Source organism: Gobius niger, assembly GCF_951799975.1.
Source record: "Gobius niger genome assembly, chromosome: 14".
Classification (NCBI taxonomy): Eukaryota; Metazoa; Chordata; class Actinopteri; order Gobiiformes; family Gobiidae; genus Gobius; species Gobius niger.
This window is the reverse complement of record NC_136865.1, coordinates 10,579,629-10,607,463: the sequence shown is the minus strand read 5'-3', so window position 1 is coordinate 10,607,463 and position 27,835 is coordinate 10,579,629. Positions and strand designations below refer to the sequence as shown.

The following is a 27,835-nucleotide window of genomic DNA, read 5'->3' as shown; positions in this document are numbered from 1 at the left end:
TCAAACCAAACCAGTCCTATAAGGATGTGGAGGGACTTCAAGCTGAACCTTTGTAGCAAGTACAGACAGACAGAGGTTAGATATGAAATGCATCGTTAGCATTTGTCCCATGACAGGAGCCCATGCTTCTATATCCTAACCTGGGAACTCCTTACTGTAAGGCGAGAATACTAACCACTCAGCCACCTTTGAAAGGGGTATCTCACTTTATACTTGTGCTAAGATGAAGACTCGGCTATCTCCAGTTGCACCATTTTATACAATAGTATTAAGACCTTTCATTAAAAGAAAAAAAGAGAATTAAATCCAACATGAGATTGGCAGAAAAAACAATTTCTAATATTCAACTTAAGTCATTGTACAGGACGCTGCTGGGGTGGCAGATGATGATATTACAAAAAGTGATGAGTCAGATGATGGGACTGTCCAGAAATCTCTCACATCTCATTTCTGTTGTTTCCCAGATATTAGTTTTAATGTTTTAACATTAGACAGAGGTGATTCAAGTGTTGAAGATGAAATGCTGACCGAAAAAATTACAATTATTTGTGGCTTAGTGTCTATCAAGCTTTAGAAAATGTATAGTTATATTGCAACTTTGATTTGCAATTAAGCTACAAATAAAGTTCACAGTGCACATTATAAACGACTTAGGAAACATTAACATTTGAGAGAGGATTAAAATATGAACTGCTAAACTGCTAAGCTTTACACATGGTAAATTCAATGACTTTGAACCAAAACTAACAACTAAAAGTTACCGAAGTGCATTGAGAAATGTTTAAACGACATGTGGAGAATGAGAAGTCCTGTTGCTTTCACCTAAAACACGACCAATCGATAGCAGGGAAAGCGTGTGGTGTTAAGTGGAAAACATTTGCCTGAAGCAACATTACGAGGGACTTGGTTATGGGCTCACGGTGAACAGTCCTTGGCTCTCGCATGAGAGAAATGAGCATCAATGTGAGAGGCAGAGCCACAGTACAGAGAGCTACTGCATTATCTCAGCGGGAGTTTGAAGTAGGCGGCAGATCATATCCACTCTGCCTTTGTTTTCTTATCAAGAAACTTTCGGTGAATATTCAGAGGATTTTGTTCTTCTGCGGAGAAACTGTGGTCTATCTCTCATGTCAGGCCTCTGTGGATGTCGTCAAAGAGCAGGAGTAATGTTGGTTTGTTTTGCCACAGATTCTTTCCTATTGTGATGTCATCTTTTATTCATGAATTTCTTACAGGAAGAAAGGCCTCAGAAGCCAGCTCTGTACTTCCCATTTCTGAGAACAGCCGCACACACAGGTGAGGAGGTCACATGACCTGCTCTGTGGGGATTTTGTGAGTAAGCTTGTAAGTAAGAGAAAGAAATGCCATCAACATATTTCTAATATGTAATTATTCCTAGATGTTTATATCAATAGCTGCTATGTTTGTCCCTATTGACTCGGTAAGGTGCAGTTGATTCTGTGTATTTGAATGTGCTTATTACAAAACTACCTGAAAAATCTATTTGCAATGAGATGTGGTTCTTTGTGCAGAATAGACAGACAAGAAGGTTCCTCTGGGTCATTATGAGGCTGCCACCTCGAAATAAGGCATTGTAAAGAAATAACAGGAACAGGGGCCAGGCTAACAACTAGTAGAATAAATGAGTAGCATAGCAACAGGTCTGAGTCGATCCACTTAACCACTGTGACAGACACTGAGTGCCTTGGCTGAACTGTCAGCTCAAAACTTGAGGGCCTATTTAGGACTTTCTCTTGTTATGATTTAAACTAAAAATGCTGGTTATCTGCGGGAAGGGACCAAGAGGCGGCAGGAGCACACAAGTGACTCAACTGTAAAGCGAGGTCCTGGCAGCATCCAGTAATTATCAGCCCCCACAACGAACCCCAACAATGGCCTGAAAATAGAGCTCGATTCAAAGGCGTCTCATCAACTCATAGCTGCAGGTTAGAAAAGGACAAGGGCAGTTTTGTTGCAGACTATTTTTCTGAACTATCCATGATATATTTCTAAAGCAAATTTAAGTGTAGCAAAAGAAAGGGGTCACAGAAAACAGAAACCTTGACTTGTACATCTTCACTTAAAAAAAACTGTAAAATGACAACAAACAATGACAATGTGAATCATGAACTACAACATTTGCCATCGATTATTTCATTAGTGGACTATTAATCAGATTAGTCATCACAGGTCTACTTGATGAACTTCATTATCTTATCTGGTCTGTATTATCTGTATTATTACGGCTTCAATAACAATATCTGGCTTTTGAAATTGTGTAAAACAGACGCTGACATAAAACACCATCTTGCAGCTCAGGTGACAATGAATTAATTGCACAGGGCTCGTTTCCTAGAGCTGTAATGAGGCTTGCTACGAAGAATATCAAAGTAAATGGCACAGAGTCAAAGGGGAGGCATCTCCGCCTGATGAGCCTTAACCGCGTGCTCAAGTCTGTTCGGAAAGTCTGAAGAGATACAGTAGCGCTCACAATTACATATCTCAGAGGATTCAGATTTATTCCTCTTTAGCAGGAAGAAAACTTTATACGAGTACTTCTACATTTTTAATAACAAAACTCACTAATGTATTCCAAGTTCATACTATTAAAAGCTTAAAAAAAACAGCTCAATAACAATATATACTATATCTGTCCCAGTGTGTCACCAAAACACCCGTACGCAATGAGTAAATGCATAAGCTGTGTCTTGCTCAAAACTCCGGTTTATTTGTGCTTAGACGTCTGAATGCACTGACAAAATGTGATTTGTTTATCAGATCATTTTATTTAGAAGAATCAGCACAAGTGACTGTAAAAAGAAAAATAATGTGTATGGGTTTCTCACAGCATGCTGATTTGTTTAGCGTTACATCATACAATAACATAAAAATAGATGGGTGGAAAACATCTTGTGCATCTACTCTTATACGCACAGTAAACAGTGGATAAATGATACTGAATGATACCGAAATGGTAAATGAAGAGCCGGCCTGACATTAGCGACATGATGTACAAAGGAGATCTTATCACTCGCGGATGAAAACGTGAAAAAAACAAATGTTAAAACTGGAGGCTGGGCCACTCTGGCAGAAACGGGAGAACCGCAGAGAACTGACAGCCAGAGCAGGTGTCCAACAAAGGGATGGAGAAGTGAAAACCCACAAGTGCATCAAAGATGTAGGAGCAGGGAAAGCAGGCTGACCTCCGTGGCTCTGCACTGACTGTGAGAGGAGCGCAAACACAGACTGGGGGGAACAATGATATCAAAGACTGTCCAAAATGTGCTGATAATGCTCAACTCAAAACATTGGGCACTAGAAGCTACAGAAACCCATGTGTTAATGAAGAAGTGTAAAATAATCTTGGACATACGCTGCAGAATAGATGATAGTGATAAAACAAGAGTAGTGGAGTTCTGTTCTATGTCCACTTTGTAAAACTTTAGAGTGACTTGGATGCCCTGAACTTCTTTGCGGTTTAGAGTTGGACAAACAGTTAAGAGTTCAGGCTAAAGCAATCTATAGTAGCTCAGAAAAGAAGAGAGATTCAAAAAACCAACAATATTATACCAGCAGGTTTAATCGACGACCTTACCTTTGGTGGTGACAGTTTTAGAATTTAGTTCCAGGCTTTCGATTTCCTCAGTTCCAATGTTCTCCAAAGTGATGGTCAGCTGCTGGGTCTCTCCATTAAACAACTGGACAGACACAGAACTGGAAATCTCCTCTTTGGACATGGGCTGAGCAGTTGGAGCGGACCTGAAAATGGGAGAAGAAAGTGTGTCAATTACATAATCACCTCAGAGACAAACATTACAAAAGGTTACAGTTCAAAAGTTGAAAGCTTTCATACATTATTTTCATTTTGATTGGACCAAAACAAAGACGATGAAACAAAAAGGTTTGCCATGAATTGTGCCTCGTTGTTTGTGTTACATTAAGTAAAATAAATATTCCTTTATCTTATTAACTGCAACTTTGTACAAATTGTAACTAGTGTGACTTAGTGGTTTCAGTTCTCATGGGGCCATTTTTTTCATTGTCATTGCATTTGTTCCTTGTGTCTGCACAGGTCTTTTTTCCAGCAGGGGAGAATAAAAACATTTTCCACATCAGAGGCTGCTAAAGTGCTGTACTTACATGCCTGACCTAAAAAGTGGATTTTGCAGCCGCAGCAGCTCCGCTGTCAGTATGATTTACAACAGCCCACAGGCAGCTTCACCTGTTATTCTCAGCTAGTAATTTAACTCATGATTTCTCCTCTCATGTTTTCTACTCCAGTAGCTTGAAAATTTCCTTTCCCCTCACAGGTATGTAAACAAACCCGCCTGCTATATTTGTGCTGTCACAAGAAATTTACTTTTTGACACATTGTGCCACACAGCATTTCTTCTGGAGTATCTGCAGGATTTGCTGGCGGAAATTGCAGTAATCCTGGGAAAGCTCCAGACACACATGCTGTGGGCCGTGTTTGTGGCCTTGTTTTAATTAAATAAACAGTAAATGTAAAAAGGTAACCCTAAGTATAAATGCAAAAGAATATAAGTAATTAGAAAAAGCACCAAATTTAACTACATCCTTTTTATTTAAAGCATTGTGTGTAGAGAGGGTAAAGAGAAAATTTGCTTTTGATTATTAATATTCAGTCTTCTTCACAAGGACAGTAAATGTAGCTCCATTGTTGCAGTCCACTGTTAATAAACACATTGCACCAAGTACAAAACAAAACAGGTGTCTATGTTTGTGCACCTGAAGTGATAATATATCCCACTGTCACAATATCCTAGCATCTACGATCGTCCGGAGAATTATGTTGCTTTGTACAGCCCTTTGAAAATCAACCACTGACTATTGACCCACTAGTGGAGAGCCTCAGTTATAGCCTCCAATGGTTTCCCCCAAATAGACACAAAACCTCCTATTCTATACAAAATGATATCTTTTAATGGGTTTCTGACCGTGGAAGTGATGTGCTGAGTTGCAGACGAGGAAGAGACGGAATGACCTCCACCAAACAACCGCTGCTCTTGACGTTAGGCAAGCCGTCCAGCAGGCAGTCACTAGTTACCCCAAACACTGATGTGTGGTATCCTGTGCACAAAGCAGGGTAAGGTATGTTTATTTGTAGAGCACAATTCATACAAGGCCATTCAAAGTGCTTCACAGTTGCATGAAATTAGAAGAAAGCAGATCAAATCAATTACAGTAAAGGCAAGAGTGCAGATAAAATACTTTCAGTTGTCATATGTACGAGTAAAAAGAAGTGTTTTCAGCCTGGATTTGAACATTGTCAGAGTTGAGGCCTGTCTCACATCCTCATGAAGACTGTTGCAGATTTTAGCTGCATGAAACTGAGACACAGCCTCGCCATGCTTAGTCCTGACTCTGGAACCACCAGGAGGCCCCTCCCTGAAGTTCTCAGGGCCCGATGGTTCATACGGCTCTAACATGTCAGAGATGTACTTTGGTGCTAAACCATGAAAAGAACTGCAAACAAGTAGAGCTGTGCTAAATTCTATTCTCTGAGTGACAGGAAGCCAGTGCAGAGACCGGAGCACTGGACTAATATGGTTGGTCATACTTCCTGGTTCTTGTCAGGACTGGAGCAGCAGCGTTCTGGTTGTACTGCAGCTGTCTGACAGTGAGCAGCCGTTACAGTAGTCTAACCTGCTGGAGACAAACGCATGGTCTCTCTAAGTCTGGTTTTGACACCATTTCTCTGAGCTCAGCGATGCTTTTCAGATGCTAAAAAGCTGATGATGTTATTGCTTTGATGACTCCATGATTACTTCCCATGATTAACGTAATTTTTCTGTTTTAGAAAGAGAGACTCGAGGTGATTGATAACACAAGGACATGTTGTGAAAAACACATTTTAAAAATCATCCTTTACTTACATTACAATTTTACAATAGGCCTCTTGACATACCATTGATTGTGATGTTGCCACCAGTACGAGGAACACCAACCAAAGTGACGGGGTACAAGCCGGACTCAGCGGGCAGGGACAGGGCAGCCGGGAGAGACTCGAACTCCACTCCAGAGGTCAGCAAGCCCTAGATAAAGGCAATGTTGTTAAGTCTAAAACAATGTTCAAAATGTTTCATATCTTTTTTTCTCCTCTGTGGGACAGCTTGATGAATCAACCTGTTTACAGCAAGTAGTGGCTTTGATTACTAAACAGCAATCTTCTCATGTAAGCGACACAGTAATCCCCCAACTGGCTCTGAAAACGCAGACATCCTTAGGACCTTTGTATTAAAGAGTCACCACTTCATTCAGAGATCCACCATCAACCGTGAACCAATGACACTGTTAGACGCTAATATGAAATCACATGCACAGTTCATTTGTGGGGAGGTGAGCATTCACACTGCCTGTACCCACCGGCAGACTGTGAGAGATGGCCCCAGTGACGTAATGACTGCATCCATCGCTAAAAGCAGACACTACCTCACTGGAGGCGAGGCTGCTGACGAGCGGGCCCCCCTGAGGTGCTGCGGCTCTCATTCAGACTCTCCTTGGATTCAGTCCATTCTGAGCGATGAGCAACAGAAGAGCTCAAGCACTCCGTAGAAATGGTTTATTTATTTTGACCATGTGAAAATGGTTAGCCTGCATATGCAGTGAACTCACAAACTAAAGTCAAATTAAATGAAATACTTGATTGTAAAGCCCTGACTCACAACATTCAAGAATTAATAAATGGCATTTCCCTGTTTTAGAAAGACGTAACCAAACAAAAGATCCAGATATGTTCAATCTGATCAGTTTTTGGGTCCACATAAACCTAAATATATAAGGCTACGCTCAAAACATGGTTGTGATAGAATAATGCCATCACTAAATGACTTAATACTGACAGAGAGCTGTAGCCACAGAGATATCAATCACAGACAGAGTTTGTGAATTTATTTGCTGCTTGCTGGAAGCAGGCAGTAGAGTGTACAAGTGTCTAGAAACAAAAGGTTAGTGGAAGAGGTAAAAGGCCTTACTTTAATAGAAAATCAATAGTGCCAAACAAAGCGGGTATTCGTGTTGCTGTCATGTACTGAAAGAGTGGCAGAGCTTGTTGTGCCAAACTGCAGGGTCACCTTGGCGAGGGACGGGCAGGAGTGACCTTGAGTGTGCATGTTCAGTAGGGCTTGTAAAGAGGAGCGCTGGTGACCGGTGAGTTACTTTGTCCAGAGACGCTTACGTCATCTGTCTGTATCTGTCTGAGCTGAGCTCAAAGCTGCTTCCTCTTCACGCCACTAGGCCAGTGTCACATGAAAAAAATGCTGTTTTAAAACTGTCCTGAATACTGCAACAACATTATTGTGATATTCTACTCTTACTACTTTCACGTTAAACTGTGTCAAATCAAACAAAAATAACTTAAGACCAAAACAAGGTTAAATTAGAACTAAATTCATCAGACTGGGACCAAACACTTTCAGTAATAGAAAAATACATTTTGTTGTGATAGCGTTCACTGTCCTGTAATTAAGCAGCTCATGCGGTTATCATTCATGCGAGTCTAAAAACATCAACGTGCTTCATTTTACCTATCGAGCAGTAAGTCAAAATAGTCATCATTGGGACTGGATAGCTCTGGGATCTTTGTTAGTTTAGTGAGCTGTCACTTAATATATCTAAAAAACAAAAGTTATGCTATTTGGAAGTAAAAAGAGGTAACTCCAAATTCCTCTGTGTTGTAATTTACTCCAAATTAGCATGGAAGCGTCATATACTATATATTAAGGCAAAAATATCAAAAACACTTGGGATTCTAAACAAAACAAAAGATTTTCTGAGTAATAAAGCCTTGGCTATTCTCTCATATACTGTATGACCTATTGTGTAGAACTCAAGAACACACTTAAGTTAATGATATAGTTTTATTACAGAAAGGTGCCAAACGCCTGAGCAATAATGTTGGGTATTATGAACATTCTCATTTGTTATTTATTAATTCAAACTTTATGAAATGTCATTATATTATATAGTTTACTATAAAACAATTCAAACTAGGTTTAAAGCTTAACATGATTAAGTTTCAACAAATTAAATATAATTTAAGAGATGATTGCAAAGATGTTTGTCTTTTTCATTTATGGAATAAATTTACATTTAAAAATCTCTTTTGAGAGCTATGTAAATTAATTCATTTGTTCTCCTTATGAAGAATATTCAGGTGAAACTGGGAAATCGTTCAAAAGTTCATATATTTCCGTAATTCAACTTAAAATGTGAAATTACATGATATAGACTCATGACGAGCAAAGTGACATGTGAATTTTGATGATTATTATATAAATATATATATTTTAATTTGGGTTTTTTCAAGCTGCGCCATAATAATCAAAATTGTAACAAATAAAGACTATACATATGTCACTTTGCATGTAGTGAGTCTATCATATACTAGTGTCACAGTTTAAGTTGAACACCAGAAATGAATGCACTTTTTAACGATATTCTGATTTTTTGAGCTTCACTTGTTTATTGTCACACAAAATGACATATTTTTTTCAAATTACATATAAACAATCCATGTGAGACCAAAACCAGACAGAAGCAAAAGCTTGTTTGCCTAATTTAACTTTTAACTCCATATTTAGTTACAGTTACCTTATATTATACAATAGGAACTTCATCGTGACAATCAATTTCTGAGAAAAGTTACGTGAGTGTTAGAAAAAAAACGTTTTTTCTGCAAATGCAAAACAACTTTTCCTCGTACAAGCAGTCAAGCACTCGGCCTGCACATACTTAAACCTACCAGGTGATCAACTTAATTTGGTTAATAAATTAAATTATATAATCAAGTATGGCTAAAAACAATTAACGCCTGCAGATAGTCAGTGTGGTCTAGGCCCTGTGTGATAACGGAGCCAGGCCAGGCTCTCTATGCAGATGTTCCTGAGACGAGACGTTATCTGCGTTCCCTGTGGTTAACACGGCACGTTCTGTTAACGCACAATTCAAGGTAGCTCAATCAAACAGCACGACCTGTCCAAGCCAATTTCAGACAGCCACCACAATTAAGCCTCATTGTGTCCCGTTCACACTATGCTACACTGTTTTTAAGGCAATTTGTTTCTGAATTACCTAATAATTAGAGTAACATCACTGCTGACGGAAGCACACACCGCTGTGTCCCACTGGCCTTTAGCAGAAGACGACTGTTTCTATTATTGAGGTTTTGGGTGAAGTACAAAACTTATGGCATTTACATTTTTGCACCTCTGTACTTAATTTATGGAGCGTATAAATATACAGTATTCAAAGGATGAACATTACAAATGATGCAACTTATACCACGATGAAACTACAGAAATGGACTTTGATTCCTGTCTCAGTGGTTCTGTTGTATTTTCTTTTAAACAAACACCAAACACAGATATGCACTCAGCTGATAAAAATGTACCAAAGCATTATTTCTGGTATGTTGAGCAGTACATAACTACTAACCATGTTCTCCACGCGGAGTTCATAAGGCATCGGGTTGTAGACCATGAGCTGGACCTCACAAACATCACCTTGAACCCACTGGAAATCTGGGAAACAAAAACACATTCACTTTGAAAGTACTTTAGGGTGAGAAGTGTTTAAATTGTAATGAAATAACATATAAAAATCTGTAGGACGTTCTATGGCGCTAACGAGAAAGAGCACAATAAAACAGACATTCATCTTAAAGCGTCAATAATATTCCCTCTCCGAGAGTTTCACCTATAAAGGTTTGTTACAGTGTGAAGCCAAATGAGTCTCACTGGCCGCACCGTCTGCATTTTAAATATAACAGATTCAAGTCAATCTGGGGAATGCATTACTTTAAATAGAATTGCAAAAGAAGTCGGAAAGCCCTAGCTCTGAACCAGGCAGGAAAAGGGATTTTATGCAAAGTAAACTCTCGCTATATTGGCCCTGGGAAATCAAGGAAGTCAAAGGAAAGATATATTACTGCCAAGAAACAAGAAACATGTCCGCAGCAGCCCAATTAAGTGTGAAACATCGCCTTATTTGTATCAGCTCAGGTCGAACTTCTCAAGACGCAATAGAGATTTTACACTAAAAGGTTTTGATGCAGCAAATACGACCCAGCCCAAAAAAAAGTCAGCTGGATTTAACTAAACTAAACTATCACAGAGTCCGGACCTTAAACCCATCTTTGGGACGTGCTGCGCTGTGGTGCGACTCTCCCGTCAAAGCAAGGAAAATGAAATCATAGCTAAAGACAGCACTGTAAATTTTACAGTGACTGTGATGAATCCCGGGTATGATGACCTTTTTTACTACCTGCATGGCTCTGTGTGGCTTTAATTGCTTGTTAAAAACAACAGAAAAGCTGCTGAGGATTATTTATGTGAATCAAGAGATCCAGGGAAGTCTGCTGTGACTTTACCAATACAGATACATTTTAAAGCATACATTTATTTTTACAATATAAATGGTCTCATCTTTAGTCAGCATATTAATAATGGGTGATGAGCGGCAGTGCAGATAAAGTGTTGTGCTCAAAAGGTCAGTGCTTCACATCTGAATCGTGTGGAAATGTCCCGAGTCAAGCATCACAGTGTGTAGATGCATATCACTTACACTGCTTTCCTGTGAGAGAGATTTTTAGTCACAGCCCATCACTCAAATAAATATTTGGACATGGACTAGGACAGGTCTTAAAAGAGAGTCAAGGAAAACAATCTGCCATTAGTGAAGGGCTTGTTTTATAGCTTAACATCAATCTAAGTCTGAGTACGTGCTTTAAAGAGCAAGAAATAGACACATATATATTCTGAGTGACTACACAGTGCACTTACAGACATCATGCCCCGAATACTAACAACGGTGATGTCCCATTGGGGAGCGAGCCAGCTTTTCTCTGTAGCGTCTGTAGCCATTAGAGCTGGATCTAAATTACATGTGATGATGTCTAAAAGACTATTGACATGGTGCACTCTTCACTGAGAGATTACAGAAGGGAATAAAAACGAATGAAAGTCGCTATTACTGTAATTCTATTTAACTGTTGCGGATACAATGCGGAGATTAAAGAGGTTAAAGCTTTAGCAATGGGCACACACTGGTTACAGTTTGTGTGCTCTGCGATGTACGGAAGCAAGGGAAGCTTGATATTCTGTTTCGGTATGGTGAAGTCAAAAATAAAAGCAAAAGCATCAGCTGCAAACACACAATTCACTCTAAGTTTCTGCATAACTTTATTAAGCCGTCTTTTATTGTATTGTTATTGACTGTTCGTTTACATAATACTAAATTAAAATTTAATTTGGGCCTTTGCAAAGAAAAAGCTGCAGACAAAACACATTATGATTGGAGTACAAGAATTGTACTTTTCTTGTTAAGGCTAGGATCTATTTTATTTATATGTTTTTATGGCCGAAGGCGTTTTGTCCACAAAACAGACGTCAGTGGACTTGATACATGCAGGCACTGAACCAGTTCTACGTTTTATCTTTAATTCTGTTTTCCAGGGGGCAACTCAAGTATATGAATCCAAACTGTGCTAAATCAGCCTGCATGCACAGCTTACCGATCTTCTTGCTGCGCTCGTCATTTCTGTTGTGCAGGAGAATGGGGGAGTAGATGAAGGGGCTGGCGGTGGCCATGTTCTGTCCCAGCAGGCCTTTCACTTTATGAGGACGCAGACTGACCGGGAGATTCAGAAGCTTCACAGATCTAAAAGAAATCAAAGTACAACCATCACAGTGGGTGCTGTTGCTTGTTACTAACATGTTTGAAAAATAAAGAAAAGCCCCCGCACGCGGTTTCACTCTTTAGTGGTGTTATCGGAGCATTACCTACAAGTACCTGAGCTTCTATAAGACCAATGAAGGTCACTGGGCCCAAAATGTTTTTGTTTTGTTTTTTTAGGTCAAGTATCCTCATCTCTTAGGTACCTGTTGCCCACTTAGGTGTGCAGACACTCCTTTTAAAAAGTCATAACTAACAAAAACTTACAAACAAACCTAAGTGCATTACTCCACTTTCATCATTGAATCAGCCTAACTGCATCATAAGCCTCTGGTTTGTTCCCGGAGAAGATCGGTTTCTGTGTCCTTAATAAAGCTTGAATTAATGTATTCAAGTGAAATGTCTGTCAAATGGGTTTACACAATGTTAGATGCTAGAAAAACTACACCCCCCGCACAAACGACAGATGCAAACAAGCCAAGACCTACAGAAAGGAAAACATTGTACACAAGATAATGGTCTACCTGACAATAGGGAGCTTGGTAAAAGGCACTGGTGGAAGCTTCAGGCCATCAGGAAGTGTGATGACCTCCATCCCACCGGGACACTTGGATGTGTAGTTTTCCAGACTCTGGGTCACTTCTTTCTTCTCTGTAAAGACGAGAGGAAATACAGTACATTTGAGCTCACTGGAAGCTCGCCACACATCTATTGCACCTGGTCCTTAACTGAGATTAAGCTGTGTGTATAAATTAAATGGACAAGCTCAGGCGAGGAGTAAAACCTTTCAGCAGTAAGGTATTAACATTCATTTCTACTGGGTGGCCACTGAGTTAGTTCAGAACTCAGTGTTCAGCCAGCCCTATAGTTTGCTTTGTCGAGCATCTTTTGAGAGTAGCCATCAAAAATGTAGTGTGTGCAAAATGTTCTGTACGGAAGTGTCACCGCAGGAACACCATAGATAATAGTAAGTTTGTCTCTCATTGATTTGTCATTTCTTTAAAACTGTGAGGCTTGGTTTACTTTAAACATGCTTCACAAAAGCAAAATGTAATTTTTTAAATTCAAAAACTAAAGTGAACTTCAAACACTTTAGTTTTGAAGTTCATGTCTCTAATCTCAAGATTTGAGACAGTAAACCTCCTGACTACATTGGGATCTGGTTGCAGCAGTTATTATCCTGAACCAGCATTTCGTGCAAACCCTTCAATTGGCTCAAATTCGGAGGAAGCAACAATCGGTGGAAATTTTAACTGTATCACTGGAGCTGCTGTACTGTGTATGGCGGCCCAATTACAAGACAAGAACATCAATGCACAGATATTAGGTGATGTTCGGAACAAACTAGAGAACACATTGTTCTGCTTATTGATGCATTTTGTCGAAAACAAAGGACAGCTGCTCAACAGCATTTAATCTTGTTGCCTGCTGTTTTTGTCATCTTAAAATTCACTCTCTACCAGTACATTTTCATGACCCCTGAAAACAATGCCAAGCAATAGAACATTTCTTAGTCTGTTTCAGTAGATCCGATCTCTCAAAAAACAAGTACGATCGTATTTAACTAAACCTCAAAGGGCAGAAAACACAATTTTAGAGCTTCATAAATAATTTAAAATTGTGTTGTTGTGGTTATGCAAAACATCCATGCTCAGACTTTGAAAAGCAAAGCAGTCATCAAAGGAATCAACACTTGATAAAGCTATCTCCATGGCTGACGAACAAGCACCAGTGATTCCACAGGTTGTCAACGTTTTAATATTTTACACGGTTGGCCTCACGTCCTCACCCGCTTTCTAAAGCTGTGCCGCCAACCAAGGATTCTGGCCACCTGTATTGTGTGGCCAGTGGACTGTCTGGCTTTCACCACTGCAGTGAAAAACTATATCTGGTGGCTGCACAGGATTTCTGGTCAGAGCACACAACACTGCAACCCTGCCAAGAATGAGCAGTCTTTTGTACAGAGCATGAATTGGACACATGGTATAAAGCTACAACCACAAAAAGACAGGGCTGGCTTTGGACTAGAAGCTCACAACAAAGCTGAATTTGTGAAATGAAACCAGTCACTACAGTTTCCCACAAGTATAATACTTCTCAGGAGCTCTTTTAATCAAATCCATTTCATAATGATGCCGCCTGATGCTGAAAAAAATAGCATTTCTTTGCTTTTGGTAAAATTTCCTCAATGATCACCATAAAATTCCATTACAAATAGAAAGGTTGTAGAGTCATAAAGGCTTAGATCTGTGGTAAAAGACAAATGCATTTTTTTTATGAATAAAAATATGATGTGTGAATACTTCCTGAAGCGTCTGCATTCTTAACTGACCTTGATCGGACAGGAAGTCGAGCATGGTCTGCAGCAGGAAGGACAGGTGTCGCACAGACAGGGCCGGGTTGCCCATGCGGCGCGAGGCGTACACCAGCTCGTGCAGAAGACGCATCTGTACAGCAGCCCATCCTCGGTGACTGCCTGAAAGACACCGACCGGTCAGTTTACTGGAACAAGGCCATCGGTTGTTGGTTTCAGCGATTGAAAGTTTAAAAGACGAAACAGAAGATGAAAATATACTAAACTTCATTCTACAAAATTCAGAATTCAGAATTAATATTACACGAGATTCAAATGTCATTTCAGACAACTAGCACAGAGGGAAGATGACTGGCAGGATCAGAAAACCACAGTCCCCAGTGCTGTCAGCCCGTGATTAAACTGTGAAATACTCCATGTATGCGTGCTCCACATAATAAGAATACAAATGATTAGACTCGCCCTTACGCAGCACAGCAGCTTTACTGAAATGCTTCTGCTTACACTGTATGTGTATGTACCCCCCTCCATTTCTCTGCTAAGTCATTCAAATCTTACATATCCCTTGAAGATTAGTTGTAAAGAAACGGAATCATGAAATATTGTCTCTCTGGCTGCGCTAACACATCCCTCTGAGAGAGAGCACAGAGCAGGGTCAACAGTGTGAGATAGCAGAGGTTTCACCGTACAGCAGAGTCCGACAGCCAGGCTCTGCACTAAAGCTTTGAACCAAGACATTGCTTGATTTTATTTTGACTTATTTTCACATAATAAATCAAAATCAAATCAAGCAATGCTTTAGAATTGAATTAACAATGAACTGAAAAGTCACCTGAATATGCAGCAAAGCAAATGCACATATAACATCCATTATCCCATTGTTCATCAAAGTATGAAGTTGTTTCAGATGTTTAGAAGTCACACCTTTAAAGTCTTTGGGGTCCAGAGAGAGACTGTATCCAGGCAGAGTCTCCAGCAGCAGCTTGTAACAGGCCTTCCACCCGGGCTCGGGGATGGTGGGAGCCACACACTGCATGGCAGCCACACGTTTGAAAAAGGCGGACTTTCGATGGAAGCCAATCAATTCATAGAGTTCTGACAGGATGCTGTAGCGCTGGATTTTCTCCTCCTCAGATAGCTGCAATAATAGAACAAGGTGAGTGCACAACTTTCCTTTATGTACTCTTTGTAACTGTAGCAGGAGAAAGTTCATCAATAGAGCTCAGAGACATATGACTGTCTGCATTTTCCGTGCAGGCTCACTGGAGAGAGGTTTTGTAATGAAAAGTTAATCAAATCGTTTCCTGAGGAAAGAGTCGTGTTTAATGTGGCAGAGCAACCAGAGTAGTGGCGTCACACCTGTCCCAGGTTGATGTAGACTGCATTCTGCAGAAACTCCGAGGCCTCTCGGGCCCTTTTCTGAATGGCCAACACCCGGACAGCCTTCACACATGCCTCCAGCTCGATCACGCCTGCACTCTTGTACTGTGCAGATAAGAAGAACAAGTACATGGGAGTCTTAATGAAAAATTAATACTTCATGAGCACTGCTGGCTTGACTTCTTGTAGCCCGCCTCATAGAATGTTTTTTCATTAACACACTGTCACCCTCATCAGGCTGTGCAGTGTGTAAGAAACAAGAGTCCCTCTGTTTGTACTGTCCCTGAAAACCTGGCTCTGCTGCTGCTGAAGCCTCACAGAATATGTCAGTGCTACATTTGATCTTCCACTTCATACCTCGTCTCCTTATTAAGATTCAATTAACACTCAATAGCTGCGTGTTGAGAAGTAATTTAATTCTGAATTAACTAGTTTCAGGTAAAAGGGCCCAGGGAGGTCAGTTTAAAAGGTAATTAGACTAATGAAGAAAAATGAAGAAAAAAATGAAATAGTTTGGGAGAACAATGATCCTATTCAAAATGGGGCGATGGCGGTAAATTGTAACATGAATCTGTGAGAGAAGACGCAGTCTCTCCAGTCTCTCCAGTCTCTCCAGTCTCTCCAGTCTCTCCAGTCTCAGTTAAACATCAATATAAAATTATTTAATTGTACATTAGGTTTAAGGTTGTGTTTATTATTAATCTCAAGAAGCACGGCTCTATAATAAAGCTGCTATCAGCATTCACTAAAGTGAGGTATTTCAGAGCACTGTGCCAGCACCAACTACTGCCCTCTATTGACTCAAACCATTATGACTTTACCTGCACCAGTATGTACCAAGGAAAATTAGTTTATCATCAACAAGTCAGGAGTAATGGATACACAAAAGGAAAATCATGTTAAATGTTTTGAACGTGTACTTGCTTTTTATAACGTACATACCTTTCCGTAGTAGGAAATGGCTTCTTTGTATTTCTCAATAATGTCCTCAGGGCTCAGGCAGTTCTTTGCCCGTCCGATCTCAGTGCTGGTATCTGCACTGATGCCATTGGCTGTGAGAGCACCTGAGCAATACACAGGACAAGATGTTATTATCTCAGCTACAATAGAGAGCACAACCATCCACCAGAACAACGAACGATAAAAGATGAAGAAACTGCCCTCACAGTGGATTTGGATCACATGACATCCATATACAAATACTGTACATATTCACGCAAAGGAAATTAAACTGAACCACGAGACAAGCCCATTGTTGTGAAGTAAATGTCAAGGTGCATCATACATTTGAGCTCAATAATATCAAAGCTTCAAGCTGCATAATTAATTGCAATCGAGTCTATCATCGCAATATTGTAATAAGAAAAAGGCAAACACTACAGTTGTTTCGCAGCACAATATTCTTTGTGAATCCCAGAATACCCCGTGTCTATTCTGACTCTTGGATATATTTGTACCAACTCATATTTCAGTATTCTCTAAAAATGATAAAAGGTCCTAGATATGTTTAAAATGTGTGCAGCGAAATCAATCTCAACTGTGCAGCCCTTTCAAAAGCCTATGAATAGTCTGCATGTCATCGGAAACATTACCTTAAATCTACACATAAAAAGACAATAAAAGAAACTGATGGCCCAAATCTGATCAGAATATAAATAACAATTGAGAGCATATCGCCTGGCAACATGCTGTGACCATGGCAACAATGTGATGGAGTCACAGTGGCCAACTTTTTTCCTACCCAAGTGTGTGCTTGGCGAACGCAAATAATAACTACAAGAGCTAAATAAAGCAGTCGAGTAAAAAAAAAAAAAAACAGTAGAAATCATAAAAATGGTTTAGAAGTGAGCTGAAGCAACAGCGTGTTTAATGTGGAAGGGAGCAAGGTCAGTGGTGCCGCACTGCCACCTGCTGGTACCAAACGGAAGGGAAACACGTGTAACAGGTTGCAGTCATGACGTTCTAGAAATTGTCCTGATTTCAGATCGAGGGAAAACAGAAAAACCATATCTGTTGAACCTTATTGTTTGTTGGTCCCTAAACTTGCATTATTTATCCTGTGTCTTGAGTATTGCGTAATGCCACAACTTTTAATACGACAGTGAAAACAACTTTTGCTTTGGATCATTTATAGCAAATACAATTTTTTTTTTATCATTACTACTTCATTTGACTAAATAATTCTTGTTAGTGTTGAATATTAATCTGTGGCAACTTTATGAAGAAAGGTATAAAAAAAAAGGAAGTTTCTAGAGAACTCACTCATGGTCCATTGGTGCACTTGTTGCAGTTATACTATTTCTATCTTTGTAAGTCACATCCTTTTTTTGTTTCTTTCCCTCCATGTGGATACACACGAAAGCTTCATCTTCAACATTACCCATTGCAAAACAGTTAAAAGGCAAATGATACCATAAAATTCTAGCCTGTCCTTGACCTCAATAATAAACTATATATAGGCTGTTTAAGTGTTAATGGATTATTGTTGATTGTCATGTGAACCCCGCCTACATCCAGGATAAAACAATACCCGCAGAGCCAGAGAAGAATTCATGAATCAAAGTGCAAATAAAATCACAACAAAAGCAGTGAAACGGAGAAAAAAAAATCATCAAGATTGTTCCTACACCTACATCAACATCAAGTGGCCAGGAGTGAATAATTGGTGATAGTAAAAGGACATGCAAACGTGACTTGGTTAGGCGTACCGTACCTGGGTCAATGAGAACCTCCTGAGCCCCTACAGACAGAGACAAAGAAGCAGATTCACTCCATGACAACAAGCACAGCGTTAGCAGTGTTAGCTCAGCCCGCAAGAGAAACCGCATGCAAATTACAACTTCAACTTATTGTTAAGAACATGCAAAATGTGTCGGGGGACGTTTGTTCATTTGGTCTTTGTAGTTTGAAATCAACAGATTTTCAAGTCTCTCTGTCCAAAACACCACACCAAGTCTCTATAAACGCAACACCCGCTGCCTTATTTAATTTTGTGGAAAAAGTAAAGCAATTTTGAATTTATTACATATATTTCATTTCTAGCTGCACTTCAGCACTAAGCTATGTCTCTGATTTTTTATTTTCCTCCCCTCACCTGGCTTTCCCCTGTCACCCACACCCCTTACCCCTCCACACGCTGCTCTGATCATGCATTCAATGTGATACAGAAATCTCATTAATTTTGTGAGCAACACACGTTTATCAGCAGAATAAAGAAGATCAAACATTTTGAGACTTGCTAAACTGCAACTTTCTGTTCTGCAAAGTCTGTTATTTTTGGCATTTAGAACATAATACTTCCATTTCCCGAACTAAGCTCAGAGTGCGGGGCCTTTTTCCCTGCAACCCTTGAACGCCACAGCCTCTCAGTGCCTGCTTTGCTTTGTAATCATGAAGAGAAAAAAGACCTGACGGCTCCCTGTAGATGTTGGATTATTAATCAAACGGACATTTCATGAGGATTTCAGCTGCATCAGATGTTTGTAAGTTTACGATCGTTTTGTAAACTTCTGCCATAATGCCAAACTCTGTGTTAGCCGCTAACTGTTGCGGCGTCTGCTGCTTCAAACATGCGATGTCTACACGTGTTTGTGTTTACATGGAGGAGGTGTGGTGAGGGGTGTGGTGAGGGGCGTGGTGAGGGGTGTACTATGCTGCGAGGTGAGGGAGGTGCTGCGCTCGACTCCTTCTGCGGCACAAAGTTTGTTCATTGTTTGTGAAGGTGGCGCATCTAGTGACGCAATGTGGGAATGCAACCACACTGATCTGGCAAAGTGGAGTTCTTAGAGTAGCTTTAAAGGATTTCAAATGCATGAATTGTGACAATATCGCAATGTAACTTATTTTGGTTATCACTTATGGAACAAATAAGCCTGCACAATATGAGGAAAGGACAATGGGCGAGGAAAGCACTTCTCTTTGGTCTTCATCGTGGGGGGCTGACATGGTTGCGATACCACCCACGAGTGAATCGGGGCGACTCCAGAAGGCTTCTGTAAATCAAAAGGGACTTTACATGTGTCAAAAAAAACTTAAAAGCCTGTCTCCGAAGACTTTTACTGCTTCTAAAAATACAGTGTATTCCCGTGACAACGCTGAGAAGAGTGAAATATTTTTAACCACGCAGGTTTTTGTTTTATGTAACACGCTCTGTGGGAGGAGATTGAGCTGCCATCATGGGTTCTCTCCCGAATGGAGTAGCTCATGTAAATGGGGAGGAGTGAGCAATGACAGTCTATAAATATAAGGCTATGGGGAAAAATGGCAATATTCAATTTGAATATTGTGATAACTATAGCATTTTGATATTTCACGAAGCCATTTCAACACAGTTTGTGTTCCAGTAAATAAAGGAAAAAAACGTTTTCATTTCTTTTTTCTTGTTCAGGACAAAAGAGGGAAAAATCTGCAGTGGTGCAGCGGTCAGTGCTCGTGCTTCACAGTAAGAGGGTTTGATCCCCAGCGGGACGGGGCCTTTCTGTGTGGAGTTTGCATGTTCTCGTGTCTGCACAGGTTTCTTCCGGGTGCCTTGGTTTCCCCTACCACTAAAAACATGTACAATAGGCCAGGATCAATAGAAACTTGGCAACACAGGCTTGAAAAGCGCAATACAAGCTTAAGCCTAACATTACTATTTTTATTATTCACGAAATTTGAAGAACCAAGACTAAAACTGAACTTTAGCACATTTTGAAGTTACAACACATTATTCTTTTAGATTGTGTTCGCAAAAAATGTCAGTCAGATGCAAATTTCAATCAGGTGGAAGACTTCAGTGATTTTGTGATACATTGTAGCATGTTGATATATTACTGTGCAGCCCAATTGTACAATGCAGTAGAGTTGTATACATGTGTTCTGTGTAGAATTTGCAAGTTAGTGAGTGAGCATTACTTAAGGTCAAACAGGAAGACAAATGCAGACAAGTATTAAGTAAACGTTTAGGCTAATAACATCAGGGACATACAAAGTTAGCATCAGTGTTAATGCGCACAGACATGAAGTGCAGATCCGTGATGTTCCAGACACACTGACACGCTCACCTGGGCGGTGGCGTTTCCCTGCGTCTGCCGCCTGGGATATGCTTGGCTTGCGTCCTGCCGTCTTCCCAGCGGTGCCTCCGGGGTAGTGGAAAATGACAGAAGCTGAACACAATCCCTCCAACGCAGCTGGAGAGGTACAGGCAGACAGTACAACGCTTGAGATCTCATACAGCCAAGACTTTGAAATTGATCTCATTCATATCTCATTTTGCAAGTTATGTTTGTCGGGAGCAATTTTTACTAATAAAACAATAATAAAATATTTTTAAATCAAACTTCTAAGAACATTTGTTGAAAAGGGATCAAATCATTTTGCAGAACAAAGGTATTAAAATGTTAAACGATAGAAACTCCAAGAAACAAGTCTCACCACCGAGCCACAGGAAGTCATTGACCCCCCTGAGGAGCTCCACCGACATGTGATAGTGGACCAGGGCATCCTGCAGCATTCCCGCCTGCAGACACAAGTCCCCCACGTGCTTCCTCATCCGGCCCTGGCACCGCTTCTTGTAGTGCCTGAGGAGACACAGCAGGCGACACAAAGTCAAGGCGAGGGAAGAGAAAAGCTTCATGTCTTAATGCTTAAGACTGACAGCTTCACATGAAACTTTTTCTTTGAAGATTTGAGAATAACTTAATAATTTAGTCGACTACTGCACAGAGGGGATGGCTGGAGCAAGGAAAGCACCAGCAAATAATAGCAACAAGGAGAGAGCAGGAGGTATTGTTGAATCACAACACTCAACACTGGAGAATTCTGAAAGACTTCATCTAGAGGGAAATTTGTGGAAATAGAAATCTACAAACTACTAATTATCACTTAGTTAGCAGCACAATTCTGTGATTGTGGTGTGAATCTCTGCAGAGCTTGTCTCGTGAATACAAAACCGGGACAAATCTGCTCAGAGGAATAAAGCAGTTTCTTGGACATGGATGCTGTGTGACCGCATCCATGTTGATATGCCTCACTGTAGCGCTGTGCCAAACTGGCAGCTAGCATATGCTCGCATGAATACCAATATGAGATGCATGTGGCTACAGTGTCGATCCGGCTTCTACAGCCAAAATCCGTCAAACTGCGGAATGTGCTGGAGCCTGGACAAGCAGCAATGGCAGCTCTGGGCCCATATTTCTCCATTAGCTTTAAACTACCACCAGCTGCTGTTGGAAGAGCACGCCAATGTATGTGGTCAAATTCATTCAACGCTTCACTCAAACCGCGTTGACTAAATATCATCATAGCGTTTCACACACAGACGGAGTTTAACTGTGTCTTTGCAGCCACAGTAGTTTAGAGGTGAAGGAGGGAGCAGCAAATGCACAACAGCACAGATGGGATTACTACGGGCAGACAAACCTACGTCACTAAACAACGTCTCACCTTTTGGCACCCAACAATAAACTCACAGGGCAGTGTGACGGAAAAGAGAAAGACAGAATAAACCCAAGTGAACAGACACAAATGAAGGCAGCAAAAATCAAAGAGGCAGATTTTTGACAGAAGACGAGACAGTAATGGAGAAGCAGCAGGACATTCGAAAACATATGTACAACAGGTCGAACAGTTAGGAAGAAGAGTTCAGTTTAGAGAACAAGCAATGCCTACTGCAAAATAGTAATAAATGTAATCCGTGAGCATCTACTGGATTTGATATCTTCTTATCACCCACCTCTACCAACAATGTTACAAAAAATGCAGATTGTAGATGTAGATTAGATAACAGCCTTTTAGGAAAATATAGGGTATGGTATTTCTAAACGTAATGGTTGTGTCTGGCATGGGAAAAGCAACCAGCTGTAAGAAAGAGTTACAAAAACACAACTTTCCAAAACATGAAATAATGCCAATTGACTCTGTGCATGACTTCAAATCATAACAACACCGCCCAAGAAGTGACTTCCTGTTTCGATCCAGCGCGCCAAAATAAAAGCACACATTGCAAGATATAATTAAATACACACATTTTAAGTGTTTTGTTTGTTAACAGTTAGGAAGAAAGAAAGTTGTTGAACTAATGAAGAAGATGGTGCTTTTATTTTGGTGTGCTGGATCGAAACAGGAAGTCACTTCTTGGGCAGCGCTGTTATGAGTCGGGCTGGACAGGTGGGTGCTGGTACATGAATCCCACTCACCTGCTGTCAGTGTCCAACCCCACAAAATCTTTCTTCTCGAAGGGCACACAGAGCAGCGGGATCTTGTCGCCGGATTTGTCTGTGGCCCGGTCCAACCTTTTGGACTCTAAGACTATAAAGATCGACTCCACAAAATCCTCCACCCTTTTCTCCACATCCGAGCAGTTCTCAAAGCTGGGGTAGAAGGCCACGTCTGTGCGCTGCTGCTCCGCGATCTCCCCCTGGAGCCCGAACACCAGCAGGCGAGAGTCGTACAGGGTTGAACTGTACACCTCCTTCTGCCCGTGGAAGCGCTCCGCCGTCTGGGGCCAGTCTTTCGCGGTCTCGCAGGTGGTTATGGAGACGAGGCCCACGACTTTGCGGTGGGTCTGGAAGTCGCCCCATTCGTTGTTCTCGGGCAGGTAGTGGTGGCGGTAGCGGATGTAGAGGAGGCGCTGGGAGTCTCGGATGTTCACCTGGCTGACACTGGCGATGCGCTTGTAGATCTTGAAAAACTGGTCCTCGGGTACGATGCCCACAGGCTGCACCACCACGAGCACAGTCTGGTGGTCCTCGGCACACTGCATGTAGTCCGGGACGCTCATCTTCATGCGGGGGCTTTGAGAGAGAAGCACAAATTCAATAAACACCAAATTAACTACATAAATAAAGACAAAAGAAGATAGATAGATAGATAGATAGATAGATAGATAGATAGATAGATAGATAGATAGATAGATAGATAGATAGATAGACAGATAGATAGATAGATAGATAGATAGATAGATAGACAGACAGAGTTTAAGACAGCTTAGTATCATAGACTGAGTTTACATGTAGCATATATAATAACTATTGTATACAGCCAGAACGCCAGGTTTAAATTAATTGTCAAGAATAATAACACGTGCACTTGATCGATTAGTTTGCGACTTCGATATACAGCACATAACAAACTTCAATATGACAAGCCTGTAAATGGTGGCCTTTATTATTCTAATCATTAACGATGCTAATGGCGGTTTAATTCATAAATAAATGAATGTGTGGCTAGCATAGCTGGACAAGCTAAGTCATTTGGTGTTCATATATATGACAGTCAGTGCAAAGATGATGTTTGGATTAAACACAAAGAAAGTGATACTAACAGCCACCTCAATGGTCCTTCAACTAACTTAGTTCTTGTAGAAAATACTGATTTTACCTCTGCGTTAACCTGACAGCTCCCACAGCTTCCTTTATTTTCGACCCGTGCAGTGTTTGACAACAGATCAGAGTATTTCCGGGTTTTACTTTTCACAATAAAATCAAACTAAAACCTCCAACCACAGATGCGGGTAGTGCAGAGAAGTGCAAACCTAAAACTACATGCCGTGCATATAGCTGCAAAACATGGCTTTGTTTCTGAAACACAATATCAACGTAATTCTCATATTAAAAAGTACAGTTCATGTTGTAGCTCGTCTCATACGGGACTTCCTTTTCTACAGTCTATGTTCATAACACTATTAGCTCCCTCTCCTGGAGAGATACCGCTATTACCCCAGGAATAACATTACTCAGCTAGCCTGATAAACCACACCCACCTTCTTTCTTCGCGAAAGAAGGTGGGTCTGGCCACGCACGGTAGACAAGTTGTTATTGGCGGCTAAGGCCGAGCCGAACCAATCACGACCGTCACAGAGAAATGAGAAGGCTACGTCACTCGCTGCGCCTCTATGTTTTTAGTTCAATTAACGTTAACATCAGCCAAAACTAATCACTGGATGAAGTAGTCAAGGATTTTGCCTCGCGTTCTCCGCGTGAGTTTATATTCACTTCATATTTTTTTAATTGGACACAGCTGTCGTCACGTCCGCTAATCGCTAATTGGTTTATTTCACTGACAATCTGTGCGCGTTAGGCCCGCCCGTTCAAACTGCTCCAATTGCTCCGTGACCAGACTAACTCCCTGCATGGAATGGACAGGGAAGAGTATGGCAGAGCCAGGCAATTACTCAGCCACAAATACAGTAAAACTACATACTGTATTCTACTCATTAAATCAAGACATGTTGATTTAATTAAGCCTATTTTTCATGTTAAACAAGACCCAATTTTAAAAATCACACAGGATAATTTATTAATAACACACACGCAAAACTGGGATACTGTTTTTATTGTTTATTGTTTAACCCATAAATCACTTTTCACAATCTTCTTGGAAGACAGCAGCATATTCCCTATTATATTCGTTTTGGCCAGGGGAATTGGTCCAAAAACTATGCTCGAGCTCAGAGAGAGACATGGAATGTCAAAATGATGGTTCATAGTGATTATACATCAACAAGCAAACACTTACAACCAACAATTTACAAAACGGTGCACAAACATTGTGTAAAGGCTGACATTGCTAGGGATCCAAAACCGTAACAATAAAACTTTGAAAGCATAATCAAAGAAGCGAAAGGAAACAACTAAACAGGTGGCGATTACTTCATTTTTTCCCCATGTACCATGTGTTCCATGAAAGTCATGAGTGAGGTCAATCAACAAGAGTCACAATCAGGCAGGGATTCAGTGCATAGTCGCATTACTTCATTTTCATTCTTAGGATGACTCAATTAATCGCAGATAAGACAAGCTACAAGGCTAAAACTTTGACTGAAATTTCTTCCAGCTTGTAGCCAAACTATGCAATGTTTTGGCTTTTTTTTTTCCAGAGTAGTACCCATTGGTGCTGAACATTATCGCTGATCTGTAAATGTACAAATTGAGCGGCAGATAAGTGCTAATACTACACAGACACTACACGGAAAAGTATATAAATTGGCACCTAAGATAGAGCAACAGCTCTGAAATGTCAAACCACAATTTGGAAAATACATTTCACACATTATTTATTGAGAACATGTGGCTGGAATTTGTAAGAGCAAACAAATTAGCACTTTTAATAGTTTTAAGGGATATAAAATGTTTATTATAGCAAGAATTTAACATAAAATAAAAAAAACATTTTTTTTATTTTATGTTAAATTCTTGCTTATGCCCAAATATTGTCAATTGGAAATATATCAGCATTAATCTAATTCTAAGTCTAAGATATTGGCATGATAAAAAAGTAAAAAGAAATTTGTGGAATAAATAATCAGAACTGCTTATAGTGCAACCCATATTCTAAAATAAGACTTATTCATTTAAGGATATTTGAATTGCTGCTACTTGTGTGTCTTTGCAATGACAGTTATGCACAGCATGAGAAGCACAATAACCATATTACATGTGGTCCATTTAGTAAGACATGGGATGCACAGCAGTTAATCAACTAAGACTTGATACATTACTGTGAGGGAATGTAGGACAGGAAAACAAAACGAAACAAGAACTACAAACAAACTTAAAGTAATTGAGATTTGGACAGGTGCAGCTGGGAGAACGAGAATCGTCTGAGATTTTTGGCATTGACTCTGGCGCAGAAAGAGAGTGGACACTGCCAGCGGTGCAGATTAAGATGAAGGAGGAAGCATCAATGTAGTAATCTATAGTGGTCAGTGATTATAGCTTCAGAAACTGTTCCACCGAGTCTTCTTCCACTGCCTCCTGAAACATTTCAAAGTTCTGTGGAGAGAAGACCAGCAGTGTGAGATCATTTAACATCAGCATTACGTGCACCGCTATGAACTACACAACAAACGGGACACGTGCACACACATCTGTTGGATTCAAGAAATCTCCACACCTGTTTAGACTTTTGACACTTGATTTCATAGGTTAGCGAGTTCTGCTCGTCTTACCCCGCAGTACTGGTCTTCGTTGAAAAGTTGTGGCGGCGCAGCTTTGGGGTCTCCCGCCTTGTTCCTCATCTCGTCCCGAAGCTCCCCCCCGACGGAGATGTCTATGAGCTCGTACTTGATGCCTTTACTATCCAGGATGCGCATGACGTCAGACTGTTGGGACTTGACCTGCAAGAAAAACACACCATGACTGACAAATGGTCGACGAACAAAAACAAACGTCCATTTTCAAAAGCAAATGAGACTGAAATGGTCACTACTCGTATGGCCGGCAACAACCAGAAGGAACTGATCAAATAATGAAATCCTACACTCAAATAAAAGGCTTTGTCATTGGATAACCCGGGCCATTACGTTCTGTATGTTTGCTTTCTGGGGCTGCACCTTGAAAAAAGAAACTGTCTTTATCTGGTGTGTCGGTAATGATTTATCAACCTGGTCAACAATCCGCTATCGTTCTGGACCACAGAGGAAGTTGGGAGGGGTCTTTGCAAGAGTGGCCGCACCTACACACAGGCCAAACTGAAAAGCATTTGTTTGTTAAAGAGTGAACACAAAGATAGGGGAGTTGACCTTTACATTTCATTTAAAAGACGCAATAAAGCTGTTTTTTATTATTATTATGAGTATTTCCTGCGAGCCTAAACGTCTGCTTTTCACAATGGCCTTCACTTAATAGATAACAGATGTTTGCCCAAGCTTGTCTCTTGCCAAAGCATGTTCTCCTTCTCACATGAGTCACCATCTAAATACATTTTCTTTACAAAGTCTTTTTTTTTACTGAGAGCAGTTGCAAAGAATGAAAACAGTTACTAATAACCCGGTGCTGGGCGGTGGATGATCACCCTCTTCGTTTAGAGTAAGATTTACGCGTCAGCAGAACGATGCGCCATCAACATGTGATCGTTTTGACTGAAGACACTTTTAGGTTGAGTCAGTTTTGAAACTACAGAATAATGCGTGCAAAGCGACTTCTCCAAAGCGACTTCTCCAAAGCGACTTCTCCAAAGTGACACGCGCCGTTCAGCTCGCCTGTTTTTAATTTGCTGTTACTTTACAGAAAACAAGCTCCGCCACAATAACGGCATGGACACATCACATAGAAATGACAGATCTGTGCATTCAGCGATGTCGCTCACCTGCAAACCTTGTCATTTCAACATACATTATTAAAGGGTCTCATAGAGTGGCACAGGCCCACCGTTGTTGTTTGGTCAGGAGGTGTATGGACGCTGGGTGTGTCTATCGGAATGACCATTGTTAAGCGCCTGCCAACACCCCAACGAGAGGATAAAAGCAGCGATGCATATATGAGTGTCTGAATACTTCACTTACCGTCCGCGATGCAGCGACAGTGGTGTAGTACAGCTTAACTCCCATAACTGCAGCTCCTTTCCGCCTCTTTGTGCTTCTGCTAAGAGTAGCCTTCTCTTCCTACTGCCGTCAGGTCAGCGCAAACGACTACCGGAAGCACGAGGGCGTTGGTGACTTTCAAAATAAAATACACACAGTGAAATAGC

At 40.6% G+C, this 27,835-nt stretch overlaps 2 protein-coding genes across 4 annotated transcripts in view; both read right to left on the bottom strand.

The window, feature by feature from the left end:
- Positions 1–23,807, bottom strand: part of trappc9 (trafficking protein particle complex subunit 9) — a 128,456-nt gene extending 104,649 nt beyond the window's left edge. The window contains exons 1-15 of one of the 3 annotated variants that reach the window (XM_079571212.1): positions 23,718–23,807; positions 22,564–23,160; positions 20,801–20,946; positions 20,431–20,556; positions 18,102–18,128; positions 16,331–16,452; positions 15,368–15,493; positions 14,933–15,146; positions 14,027–14,170; positions 12,219–12,345; positions 11,534–11,679; positions 9,457–9,542; positions 5,930–6,056; positions 4,959–5,091; positions 3,596–3,759 (exon numbers count right to left, since the gene is read on the bottom strand). In XM_079571212.1, the coding sequence (XP_079427338.1) occupies positions 3,596–3,759; positions 4,959–5,091; positions 5,930–6,056; positions 9,457–9,542; positions 11,534–11,679; positions 12,219–12,345; positions 14,027–14,170; positions 14,933–15,146; positions 15,368–15,493; positions 16,331–16,452; positions 18,102–18,128; positions 20,431–20,556; positions 20,801–20,946; positions 22,564–23,153 (2,278 nt within the window). In that variant the 5' untranslated portion in view covers positions 23,154–23,160; positions 23,718–23,807. The remainder of the gene's footprint in view (positions 1–3,595; positions 3,760–4,958; positions 5,092–5,929; positions 6,057–9,456; positions 9,543–11,533; positions 11,680–12,218; positions 12,346–14,026; positions 14,171–14,932; positions 15,147–15,367; positions 15,494–16,330; positions 16,453–18,101; positions 18,129–20,430; positions 20,557–20,800; positions 20,947–22,563; positions 23,161–23,717) is intronic. The other 2 variants (XM_079571213.1, XM_079571214.1) reach the window with 2 other exon arrangements.
- A 1,780-nt stretch (positions 23,808–25,587) lies between these two features.
- On the bottom strand, positions 25,588–27,783 carry sh3bgrl3 (SH3 domain binding glutamate-rich protein like 3). Its single transcript, XM_079571169.1, has 3 exons — positions 27,651–27,783; positions 26,316–26,483; positions 25,588–26,139 (listed from the first exon to the last, which is right to left on the bottom strand). Exons 1-3 carry the CDS (start codon positions 27,693–27,695, stop codon positions 26,077–26,079), a joined length of 276 nt encoding a protein of 91 aa, XP_079427295.1. The 5' UTR covers positions 27,696–27,783; the 3' UTR covers positions 25,588–26,076.
- Positions 27,784–27,835: the final 52 nt, after the last annotated feature.

Excerpts from the sequence above, each read along its gene's own strand:
- sh3bgrl3 (XM_079571169.1), bottom strand. The coding sequence starts at position 27,695 with ATGGGAGTTAAGCTGTACTACACCACTGTCGCTGCATCGCGGACG. Across the intron at positions 26,484-27,650 it reads CTGTCGCTGCATCGCGGACG|GTCAAGTCCCAACAGTCTGA; the intron begins GTAAGTGAAGTA and ends TTTTTCTTGCAG. Across the intron at positions 26,140-26,315 it reads ACGAAGACCAGTACTGCGGG|AACTTTGAAATGTTTCAGGA; the intron begins GTAAGACGAGCA and ends TTCTCTCCACAG.